The sequence below is a fragment of the Apostichopus japonicus genome, chromosome 13, assembly GCF_037975245.1.
Source record: "Apostichopus japonicus isolate 1M-3 chromosome 13, ASM3797524v1, whole genome shotgun sequence".
Taxonomy (NCBI): Eukaryota; Metazoa; Echinodermata; class Holothuroidea; order Aspidochirotida; family Stichopodidae; genus Apostichopus; species Apostichopus japonicus.
In genome coordinates, this window is record NC_092573.1 from 19,799,663 (window position 1) to 19,812,554 (window position 12,892).

General features: G+C 36.6%; 2 protein-coding genes across 3 annotated transcripts in view; one reads left to right on the forward strand and one right to left on the reverse strand.

Moving 5' to 3' along the window:
• LOC139978543 (tetratricopeptide repeat protein 37-like) overlaps positions 1 to 1,279 on the forward strand; it is a 40,409-nt gene extending 39,130 nt beyond the window's left edge. For both annotated transcript variants that reach the window (XM_071988840.1, XM_071988841.1), the window contains exon 43: positions 35 to 1,279. The gene's annotated coding sequence lies outside the window, so the exon portion shown is untranslated. The remainder of the gene's footprint in view (positions 1 to 34) is intronic.
• Positions 1,280 to 2,735: 1,456 nt separating this feature from the next.
• The window catches only part of LOC139978195 (small ribosomal subunit protein mS27-like), a 61,479-nt gene continuing 51,322 nt past the window's right edge, over positions 2,736 to 12,892 (reverse strand). Inside the window, exon 10 of the mRNA XM_071988132.1 lies at positions 2,736 to 8,425. Within this exon, the coding sequence (XP_071844233.1) occupies positions 8,093 to 8,425 (333 nt within the window). The 3' untranslated portion in view covers positions 2,736 to 8,092. The remainder of the gene's footprint in view (positions 8,426 to 12,892) is intronic.

A 12,892-nucleotide genomic window follows, 5' to 3' on the forward strand; every position in this document is an offset into this window, starting at 1 on the left:
CCAAAAAAACTTTTCTTTTCTATCCTTTCTTTAGAATATCTTGGAGGAAGCAAAGGAAGCCGGTGATCCAAACCTTCAGCATTTAATGAAATTAATCGACTGAATATAAGAATCTTAGAGGACTGTGGGACTGAATGATGCCAATTTGATGCCTCTGGATTGGTCGACACGGTTCACGATAATATAAAACAGACGTTCTATGATCTGATTGTCATATGCACTACTATTGAAAAAAATGGTCACAATTACAGGTGGCCAGAAAAAACTTGATGAAAAACAACATTTGTTCAAGCAACATTACTTGCTTTAATGATGATTATTCTATCTCATTCTAATGGATACATCATATATTATTACTTTTGGGACCCTGGAAGGTGTGTTTTTGGAGATTTGAGAGGGGAATGCCTAAACTATGCAATGGAAACTTGTCCTTTCTGTTGATAACTTTCTAGAGATAAAGCATTGTAGAACTAATGAATTGTTTTGTTCAAGCATAATCATTTGCCTTAACGATGATTATTCTGCCTCGTTCTAATGGATACATCATATATTATGACCTTTGGGACCCTGGGAGTTTTTTGTTTTTTTTAGAACTAAATGAAATGTTTTGTTCAAGCATCATTACTTTGCTTAAACTACCTTTTCAATGTTAATAATATAATTATTAATATTCATTTTATTACCTTTGGAATCCTGGAATATTGTTTTATTTTTGAGAACTAATGAAATGTTCTGTTTAAGCATCATTACTTTGCTTACATTACCTATTCATTGTTAAAAATATATTTATTCATATTAATTTTATTACCTTTGGAAGCAGACTTTGAGAACTTTGAGAACTGAAATGGTTTGTTCAAGCATCATTACTTTGCTTAAATTACCCTTTTCATTATTAATAATATAATTATTAATAATAATTTAATTACCTTTGAAATCGTGGAAGCAGACTTTGAACCAGCTGCTCATGATTTCTTTAACTATTTGCTTACAATTTTACCTGAAACTGATGAAACTATTAGAATTTTTCCAGATTCTGACAACATATATATTGAAAATTAGACAGGAGGGGAATACATTGTGGAGCTTACAAGGACATCTTAGAACACTTTTTCTTGGTGACTGTCTAACATTTTCCCAGCTCTTTCATTTTTGTTTTGTTTTGGAGGGTTTTGGGGGTAAAGCTATATTCCAATAGAAATGATGATATCTTCAATAATGATGTTCAACCCCTCATTGTGACTCAAATAAAAAGTAAAAATGCAGCTTTGCATTAACAGAACACTCATTTCCATGTCACCTTAATTTGTTTCAGTTTTCTTTGCTAAAGTGAAACCTGTTATATCTTGATGAGTAAAACTAGACATGTAAAACAAACTAAAACATGGTCTGTATACACTGTTCACACTTACACCAAAATCAGCTTCTTAGGACAGGATGGAAACAAATCCAGAAAACATTCGCTATTGAGATACCCCCCCTCCCCAAATCTCAAAGTTAACTCCTCTTCCACCCTCTCCCCCCCCCCCCCCCGTCTTTAACAAAGTCTGAACATTCATGTTAGCATCTGACCTCCACAATGAAACGTTGTACTAAACGTTGATGTACATATCAAATATGATGCTTATATTTGTCTGCGTTTCCTTTTCATGAGTCAAGGGTGTCGCATGCAAACAACCAAACACACTTATCTCTTACACCATCTCATATTTTCCTTACACTCACCACAAGGAATCATAAATACTCTTTGAGGCTGATTATCAAACTATAAGTACCAAATGTCAACCCTCCAAACAAGCCCCTCCACCCCCCCCCCCCTCCCCCTGCCCTTGCAATATGTATATTCTTACCACCACATGTAAGGTTGGAACATTTGCAAACTACAGTTTACTTTTGCAAGGAATATGTTTTGCTTCGTTTTCAAAGAAAATGTTAATATCATGAAAGTAGCTGCTTAAATTTGTACGAGAATATATACCCGTGTACAGTCTTCAACTAAATCCAGTAAACAACTAGCAAGACTCCTTTGAAGATGAAGTGCTTGTTGGGATTAATGAGCTCAAGCAAGTGGAGGTAATTTTGCCGAACCAACAACATATTTACTTGAAAATTGAATTGAGAGTGCCTCTTTAATATCATAAGAAGTCTTAAAATTCTAAAGCCCCACAGATTTGCAGAATGTACTGTATATCAATAAATCCTCTAAATTATCAAACCTTGAACTTAAGAAACCATAGAATAAACATCTTATCCATTTTACTGTTCAAAAAAAAAGGGCAAAAAAAAAAAAAACACCTGACATTTAGATACAACTTGCATATGTTTTGATAGACTCATAAATCAAGAGGAAGATTTGTAAACAGATCTAAAAAGCCATTTGGAAATTCACGTTACCTGGAGTTAAACATGCTCGGTGCTTTTACTAAATCCAGGTTTTGATTTAGCAAAAATTAATTCCTGTTTAATACATCATAGCACTTTGTACTAGTTTGCCCAAAGCAATATGCCATTTCACCCTAATGGAGGAAGTCCCTTTTTTGAAACGAGGTTACCTGTGATTTGAGGTTCCTTACGATTTGGAGAAAGTTTCCACATCTTTTATTCAGGGAACTTTGTTCATGATTCAATATTTTATCTTGTGCATAAGATTTGACAATGAATCAATTAGCATCAATTTGGTAGAAGCATAAAACAAAACACAAAAACCAGAAAAAAAAACAATACAACAGCAGCAGTGCTTTAAATTTACAGCATAAAATATTCAGACTGCTGGTAATATTTTTTATTCCATTTCACAAGTTGGAACGTGCGAACAACAAATTTTACAAGTCATTTTTAACGTTGGTATATTTCACGAAACATCGCACTGTTAAATTTTCCCAACTGACTTGTACAGCTCACTAAATCATGTTTTCTGTTGTGTAATTTGGCCTAACTCCAAGTTTTGTGAGATCTTATGACACAGAGAGCCTACTCTTCCTTTTATCATAACCCCCCTCCCCTTTCCTTCCCTCCCCAGCCCCCTCTGCTTTAATCCCCTTCCCACCCCCTCTACATGTAAGTTTGTAAGACAAACTAACTGTACAAGAAGTTGGAAGTGTTACAGGAGCAAGATAAACTAATGTCTGTTTATTTTACTTTTTGTATGCTTTGCTTTCCTATTACAATCTACAAAGTTACAAACACTAATTAAATAAAAATGCAACCTTTTTTTGTGGGAATGATATTTTCCTCTTTAGATGATGATTTAATTAATTATTAATAGAAAGGAATATGTACCTTACACCAGTGCAGTAAAGGATCCAGCTCTCCTTGGTAGTCAACAGTAGCATCCTCCCAACATAAGAAACCATGTGCTGCTCTAGGTAGCCATGGGCAAGCATGTCAAAAATTTCCACTCATGAATATGCAGTGTTTACAACTAATTGCACTCATGAATAATCTAATGACCAAATTAACATCACAAAAAATATTCACTGCCAGTTGGGATAATTCAGCCAGTTGGGACAATTTCCTAATGCTAATACCTCTCTAAACTGTACTCCAATATCATGCTTCAAAGCACTGGTATTGACAGAACAAACAGTTCCTAACCTTAATCTGATAGAAACATGATATTCATATACAGTATAGAAAAAATTGTCCCAACTGGGTGGACAATCTCCTAGGGCTAATACCTCTCTGAAACTGTCATCCCATATCATGCTCTCAAAGCACTGGTATTGACAGTACAGACAGTTCCTAACCTTTATCTGATAGAAACATGATACTCTTTCTGACACTACCAGTGCTCTGAAGCGGGACATGACAATACAGTATAGAAATAATTATCCGAGCTAGTTGGCATTTACTACATGACAAATATTTCAGCCCAATTGTCATGACGATGTGACTCTCAATCTGCTGTTGCTAGATGCATTCACAAATATTGACAAATTTGACTCAAATGTTTTATTCAAAACATAATAACATTTCTGGCAATTTTGTTATAAGCAATCAAATTTAGCCCTCCTGACTACCCCTTAAAATCAAGTCCTTGTCCTTGTCTCGTCAAATGGATGTTTGCCAAGATTCAAAATGGCACTTGGAATCCATTCAGTAAAAACACCAAAAACACTACTTTGCAATCAAGTGATTTTAAATTGTTGCTGCAATTACAGAAAAAATGGTATGTGTTAATTATAACTTAAAGTGGTCTAGAAATTCTCGGATGCTCTTCAGTATTCAAAGCCAGCTCTTGCGTAGGCCTACCCACTAGGAAGCAAATACCTTGAAACCGATAGTCATGGATGCTACATATACTTTTTAATCCAAATCCCAGTTACCTCATCTATAACTTATTATATATGATAGAGATCATTTTTGAAGAACACCCCCAAACAGGTAAGAAATATCTCAATCCACTTGGGAGGTATGTTAGTGTTACATCATACACATAGGCGCTGGGGGGGGGGAGGGGCTGCATCCTCCAACCAAATATTTTGTGAAAATTCGGGCAATATGCTAAGAATTTTTGGGGGCACCTACTGAAAGAAAGATAAATTGCAACATGTTTTTCAATGGTTAAACTGATATTATTATTATCATTTTTATTGTAACGACTTCCCGAAAATTCTAACCAATATGGAAGGGTTATAACACAGCAAATGATTGTATGTAATTGGCATATGCGATGTTATAACCGATGCATGCCTATATGATATGCACATTAACATGTTGGTTATATTTTTCGGGCAAGTCGTTACAGCCCCCTGAATCAAATTGGGCTCCTACGCCTATGGTTATACATGACAATATTTTCTAAATCTGTGATGTCGTAGAGCCACTAGGATCTCAATCTTTTACTTTCTATTTGCTTTTGATATTTTCAAGGGTTAGTCAAATGTTAACAGTGTTGACTCTGTAGCTAGTGTCATCACTATAGGTCTTGTGAAAAACATCAATACTTAAGATTTCGCAAAACCCTGCCACCTCCATGACAGAAAATAAACATTGTAAGAAATAAAGAAAAGGGGAAAAAAATGAAGAACTTGTGGCTCTCCATGATGTCGTATTCAGACTTTCTCAAGTACTCAGTCTTTTGCTACATAAAATACTATAAAACATGTGAAACCTACTCATATGAAACAAGGTTTTTCTCTAAACAACTGTTGAAGGAAGTTCATAACAGTTGTTTCTATCAGATAATAATAATAATATTTGATTTTTTATTTAGCACTTTATACCAGCAATAGGTCTCAAAGCGCTTTACAGATGTTATATTACACCTGGTCAATGATAACCTGTCCCAGAGACAGTCCCTCCCGTCGGCTGCAGATATATACTGCGCCAATGACAAGTTACCTCACAGGTACCAATTTGGGTGGCAAATGGGTGGAGAAAGGCAAGTGAGATAAAGCATCTTGCCCAAGGACACAATGTAATGAACTATAGGCAGGAATCGAACCAGCAATCCTTGGATCACGAGCCCGACGCCTTAGCCAATTGGCCACCACGCTCTCACATGATGATACATGATGATACATGATGTTGCTGGTTGGGTTTGTGGCTCTGTTTAATAATAAAATATCTTGTTCCACCCATTGCTTTAAAGTAGCAATAAAAAAGCTATGTATCATTCAGTATTGTCTGAAAAACATAATAATGACACTTCATTCTAGAATTACAGGTAGGATTGACATGTATGACAATAAAACTAAAACAACAAATTTTCATATGAGTGGCAGCTAGGCAACTAGACAAAACCAGCGACAGATCAGGTTACCCAGTCCATAACTGCCATATCCTACTTGCAAGCTTTGGGAAATCTACGAGATAATTTTGTCCATAAAGACCATTCCATACAGTTTGAATGTATATATCCTTGAACATTAAAATAAATATGGATAGCATAGAAACCTGTATTCGAATTGTTAATGCTCTCCAAATGGTTTCCCACACTGACGAGAAAGAAGATTTATCTGGAAATGCACATAATTTCTCTAAAATTGACATGTTTTATAGAAAGCGGCTGTTCTTACGCTGATACAGATGTTGGATCTTCTACTACGTACGAACAAGCAAAAGTACCGTATTTAAAGATACTACACAGTTGAACAGTCTCGTGCAAAACTTTGCCATGACTATTTATTAGCCACAAATGTTTTTATCTACAAGTTTCAGAGCTTGTCGTTGGAGATCGATTAAGTTACTAACTATAACAATAAGAATACTACAAGGTAGCTTTCTTGCATCCTCAGCATTTATTCACACCGTACTCAATGTGTCCACTGCATTCTCCGAAGATTCCGAGACTTGTGCCGAAAGGCTTGTGGACCTCTGGTTTACCATGCTCATATGACAGTGTCAATCATAGTGAAATAATAGTTAAGTAATGAAATTATTTAATTAAATACTTAAATAATTAAATAAATAATTAATTAATTAAATAATTCAATTATTCAATTATTAAATAATTAAATTATAGCACAGTGTTGATTACAGTTAAATCACATCAAAGGTGCACACATTTGACAGTTTCGAGAAAATGATTGGCAATTAATGTAAAAAGGCCCTATAGCTTTTTAATTAAGGCTAATCGCATTAACTTATTAGATTACTTGACCAAATTTTGAGGTGAAAATTACCTCACAAGCTATCAGGTGATGAAATGAAAAAAACTCCAACAAGATCAAGTTTTTCAAGTTTTTAAAGTTTCAATGAAACATGCAAAAGTTAGAACTTTTAATTTCTTTTAACTTTCATTAAACTTGCTGCTTTACCTGTATGGGGTTGTAGGTTTAACATTGACAACGGGGAGTGATCCCTGGTTCGTATAACTTTATGCAATGTACTACTGACACTTTGTATGTGCGCGGTTGCGGTTTTGGCAGAATTAAGAAACCAGATGATGCTTGTCATATCTATACCATATCTTTCCCTTTAAACACGGTCAAGAATGTGGAAAGTTCAATCTGGATATAGTGCACCCCATAATGCACCCCAAAATATGGCTTCCTGAGAGATCCTATTTTATGATTTATGAACATGAAGATTGGGATATGGGAAGGAAAACAGAGAAAATAAAGAAACTACATTGACGTCAAATTTGTCTCTCTTTTTTTTGTGTAAACAACTGACGTGTTATTATTCTTCTTCTTCTTCTTTTTTTTTTTCAAAGGCATATGACAGAACAAGAGATTCATGAATATTTATAAGAAGCAAATCTTTTTGAGAGGAAGTTTTGATGTTCCACATGCAAAGATACAACTGGGAATAGCTTACAAACACTTTCTTCTTTGGAAAAAATTGCAGGATTGCCTTCTGGGTAGTATAAACTGCAGACTGTGGATGGAATCCACTTTTTAAAAATAAGAATAGTTTAATACTTTTTGATTAAGCAGTCCAGGCTATACCGACTTGGGCTTTCATATCCGTACCAATTAATTTACATGTGTAATAGCTAGAGCCACATCCATGTGTCATCCCTGGTAGTCCATATTTCTGTATATGCAGAGAACTATGACATATAGTTCCATTTTAATACACAGCTTTCTGTATAATACAGAGAACTATGACATATAGTTCCATTTTAATACACAGCTTTCTGTATAATACAGAGAACTATGACACAGTTCCATTTTAATACACAGTTTTCTGTACAATACAGAGAACTATGACATATAGTTCCATTTTGAATACTCAGCTTTCTTTGTACAGAGAAACATGACATAAAGTTCATTTCAATACACAGATTTGTGTATACAGAGAACTATGACGTATAGTTCCATTTTAATACGCAGCTGTTACTCATTATTCTACACATGCACCGCATATTCCTAGAGCCTTACCTCGCGTACACCTCCATCCATGCAATCGATCCAAGTACAATTTTTTGTTTCTTTAATGACACATAAAAAAGTTTGCTTTTCCAGACTGAACGTGAGGCAGCTGGGTCGAAGGGCACATACTGATTCCATAGCCGAGGAGGCCTAGTGATATATTCAGTCCGGTTAGAATCTCCTATATCTGTAATAACTTTCCTCTAAATGGTCTGTTTTCGCAGTATCAAAATACTTTGCACATTCGAGACGCGCCGCCAAACTGCCAAATCCTTCTATTGCCTCTTAATGTCTTCCTCCATCAGACTATCCTGTACTTCTTTGCCTTCACTCCTGGCTTTCTCTATCCAATATTCAACCCCTCCTACCTCCTGCAGGAGTTTCTCCAGTCGAGCCTCCTTGGCCTTTCTCTCCATCTGATTTTTATCCTCTTTCTGAAGTTTGATCGCCTCCACACAGGTGCTGTGCCAATCCCTGAGAACCTTAGGGTAGTTGTCTATACCGTCCTTTTCTAAATTCCCGACGACCGGAAGAATCGTCGTTTCTATGAGTTCGTCGAGCGAGGCCTTCTCTATCCTCCCAGAAGATTCCAGCGACTGGAATTGCTCCTGCGTAAAGGGAAAAAAAATGAAATCTCAGTGAAAGGACATCGCCGAATACATTTGCATGGCGCAGAGAGAATATTCTCTGACGTGCCGCCAATGTAATGTCGACCCAGTTTTGCCAAAATTTTCCTTGTCGCTTAAATGAAAGTCCTCTGTTAATGGTTTAGATTTTGAACAAAATACAAGACCTGTACCACGTACAATTATCGTATTTATCGGTTCAATTATAGATGTTCCAAGAGGAGGGGGGGGGGGACTTTCCCTCAGGAGATGCATTTTCTTGGACGATGACATTCAAAACCGCCTACTTCAGTGAGATGAAATTGTACCTCCAGAGCAGACTCTTTCTCCTGATATTTTTTTCACACCTGCCGCCAGCCTCTCCTGCCTTATCAGACGACTGACATTCCTCTGATATCATTTTAGGAGAGGTCAGATGATCGGAGGAGTCTGCTTAATCAACATGGGGAGGAGGCCAGCTTTGATAATTCGGACAAACTCTCACTATAACAGGCGACGGAACAGTAGAGAGGATTACACTGTTGTGGGAACATTGAAATATTGCATGACTGATGTCATCTCCACACCACCTTGCTGGAGGAACTTAGGATTAGTGGCACCGAAAGGCCAGCAGATCTTATCTAATCCACCCTTCTCAATTCTGACTGAAATATTGCACTTTTATGTTCGACAATCACAATGGTATCTTATACATGTGTAGTGGTGCACTTTATGTGGTTAGTTGCAGCTATTTTCATGATTTTCTAATGCCTATTAGGGTGAGTAGGACAATGTTGTTTATTAGTTGTCAGTATATCTTTAAACTTCTAAACACTGAGATTTAAATAAATTTGACATCTGTCTACGGGTGTCCGTAGAATCTTAAGGTTGTTTTTCCCTAAACTTTTGGTGCTATAAAGCAATCATTTACTTTACTTGCAGTTACTCTGCAGTAACCAGCTGATGTAAACTTGCATTTAATGCAACAGCACCACCAAAGACCGGGGGGAATTCCCCAAAAACTATAACTTACTAACGTCTCCCTCAACAATTCTGCTGATTTGAATAGGATGTAAGTTCTGGAAATTATGAAAACCAAAAAGTCACGGACCTCAACATGCAAAACAAAGTTTCTTGCTCCCTATGGCACCTCTCACGCCTGCTTGCATAACCCCCATTCTGTGTCACCCTACCCCAAAAACATGCTCTGATTTTGCTGTGCCCCTCCCCCCCCTCCCTCCCCTATCCTGACGGCATTCCCAAATATCTGAGGACATGAATGATATTATGTGGAATTCATCACACTGAAGGGGAATTTACATTGCCTGAACACATTATCTAAACTGAATCATAAGTTCCGCAAACAATTTAAAGATATGCAAATGAGAAAACTTAAACTGCATTAAAAATTTAATATTCTATTTTTTTTTTTCAATTAGTGACATCACACAAATGTTTCTCTGGTGGGTTAAACAGCTAATAACAGTAGTAATATACGACCTTATAACCCCCTTCCCCCCCCCCATGAATCCACTTTTGGAAGCCCCAGGAAACCCCATTTTGGAACTGCCTCTATGAGGGTAGGGGTCCTGCATTCATGAACCACCCTTTGAACGGCCTCTAAGATGGACTGCCTCCATAAAATGTCTCTTAAGCCTATAACAAACTGTATTCGTGAACCGCCCTCGGAGCTCCCTCCAAGATGATCTATATGTAATTTCTTATACCGGCTCTAATGTTAAAAATTATCTCCTCTGCTATAAACAATTGCCCCTGTTTTTTGATCATCCTTCCGCTAAGGATGCTATTATGTTCTTTAAGAAAATAATCCCTTGGGCAAAGAGACCTTATGAAGATACATGTAGATAGATGGTGAGTACTGTAAGAAGATTAGTCTTAATTTATTTTTTTTCCCGACCACGGAATAAAGTTAGCACATTTAATCTAAGAGTAAGAAGATTATAAAAAAGTAATTGACTATTAATACAATAAAAACCAATATAATCGTGTTTGGGTCGTCGAATATCGCTGTATAACATTGCGTCACGCACACCATTCGTTTACACATAACTATTGAGTTATTACAATGATACCGTAGGGGCCAAAACCTGATCCTTCACAAACAGTGGACATTTATCTGCATTGTTAGGGCAAACCAATATTCTCATATCACAAAGATATGACCTTTTTTTTTCAAATTCGGTGACATCGTACAAAACAGCACAGTTAATGATGCTAGCACGGCAATTTAGCTGGAAATGTATGGCAGTCATTTACTGACAGAAAAAAAAGAGGATATTTCTATCAAACAATTCCATTTTCATGAAAATTTAGATGAAAAAAGTACAAGCAAACTGTTCATAGGAGAGATCACCCAAGATAGAGAGTGGGATGAAAAACAAAATACTATAGTTTAACAAGACTAATCTATGCTCTGCCACCCCTCCTCTAACCCCTCCTCTAACCCCTCCCCTACCCCTCCTCTAACCCCTCCCCTATCCGCACCATGATGGTGCTATGTCAGGGAAGTATCACAAGTCTCTCGAAAAAGGGAACAGATCCTATACATGCTCTTAGCCATAAAGACCGAAAAAAGGGATATATACTGCGCTCATTATCACTAATAGTATAGACTTTAAACTTTGGGTATAATATATAAGTGTAAGTTAGTGTTCCAGCGTTGTCTAATCACGTTTGGAGACATTATCTGCCTTTGCCAACGATGCAGTCGAAAAACGATCAAAGAATGAGAAAAGAAAGAAAAAAAACATGTTAGATAATAATCAACTATACCCAAAAAAAAATGCATTTGCATTGTTACAATATATACTGTAACTACATTGTCACTCTGACACCCACAATTAATGGGCTACCCCCTTTAATCTTAGCGAGAGATCTGTGTGTCTACGACCTTTTGCGGGTTCCATATTAACATCCATTTACAAAATCCTCGCAGTTTTTAGCTTAAGTTTGTCCTTGCTGGTGCGATTTTGGGTGGATTAAAGCTGAAACAGAGAACCTTTCTTAATAACCTTTTCCTTCATCTTATCTTTCCATTTAAAGGGTGTGAAGACTCGCGCAAAAAGAACTTTTAATGATGGTAATTTGACCTAGTTTAAAATGAGGTGTAACAGAAGAGTTAACCACCACCATCGATCCCAGAAAATACACACACAGCTTGCTAACGCGGTAATTCGACACTGGTGTACAGTCAATACATACAGCTGCGGTCAATACCCACAGCACAGTGTACAAACGTTACAGCGATGGACATCTCAGGTCCAGCTAAAGATAACAATTAAGGTATCACGTTTCATTACTGTCTGAATTTTTGTAGCGACACGAACAAGACGTAATTTGCAAGCAACAGAAAGTTAACTTTTTCAGATGGCCGCACGCGGTTTGGGGCGAGTCTTCAATGCCTTTAAAGAGTGCTGCTCTTAGACTATCAATACAGCCACAGCACAGAGTTAACATCAAAATGGATTTCGATAAGTGGAAACCAGACATGAGGGTTTCTTAAAGAAATGAAACAAACAGACTCTAAAGTACTTCGAGAATTCATCATATCATCATATTTTCTACAGAGAAGAGATCCAGCTCCAGGAAAGCGAATTATTTAATATTAGAGTTTATCACGCATACAATCGTTATTCAAAACTATTTATCGATTTTGGTTGCTACGGGCCCAATATTAACAATTCTACGTTCTATTGTACCTTTCAGCTCTTATCAAAGGCAGACTATGAAGAGAGAGAATATATCAAATTATTGCATTTTCTAGCGAGAAGAGATCGGACTTTATCGAAAGGAGTTTGTCTAAATTTCCAAACGTCTACATTTTGTCTATTATGGGCCTAATGTAAATTATACATCCTATTGTACCTGTTAGGTCCTAATAAAATAATAATCATAATAAATGAGACTTATATAGCGCCAAATCAGTAAACAAAAGTTACTGCTCAAAGCGCTTTACAAAGAAAGTAAATTAATTTACAAAAGAACAAATGAAAAGATGGGTCTGGAGTAGACCTTTCAATGTAGAAAGTTTAGAGCATGTTCGAATGTGATCTGGTAACCTGTTCCAGAGATAAGAGCCAGAGTATTCGAAGCTTCTGTAACCATAGGTCTTCAAGCGTGGTTTAGGAACAGTTAAATACAGTTTGTAGGACGAATATGGAAAGACTATCAAGCGTGATAATATATCGTAAGATATATCGTAAGCGTGATAATATATCGTAAGATGATATCTTGTAACAAATCGTCTCATTTCATTCCAAGGCGTTGTCCCAGATTATGTAACAAGTTCACCCACCAGACTGGTCTTGGATACAACTTTGTCAACAATAGCTGTTAAGATGTATCCCTCACATCAGGCCACTTTTACAACCAACTCTAGATTTGATATCAGTATTGCATCAGTATCGTATATATCTGAGTCATAAAGCTGTCAATTTAAATGTTAAAACT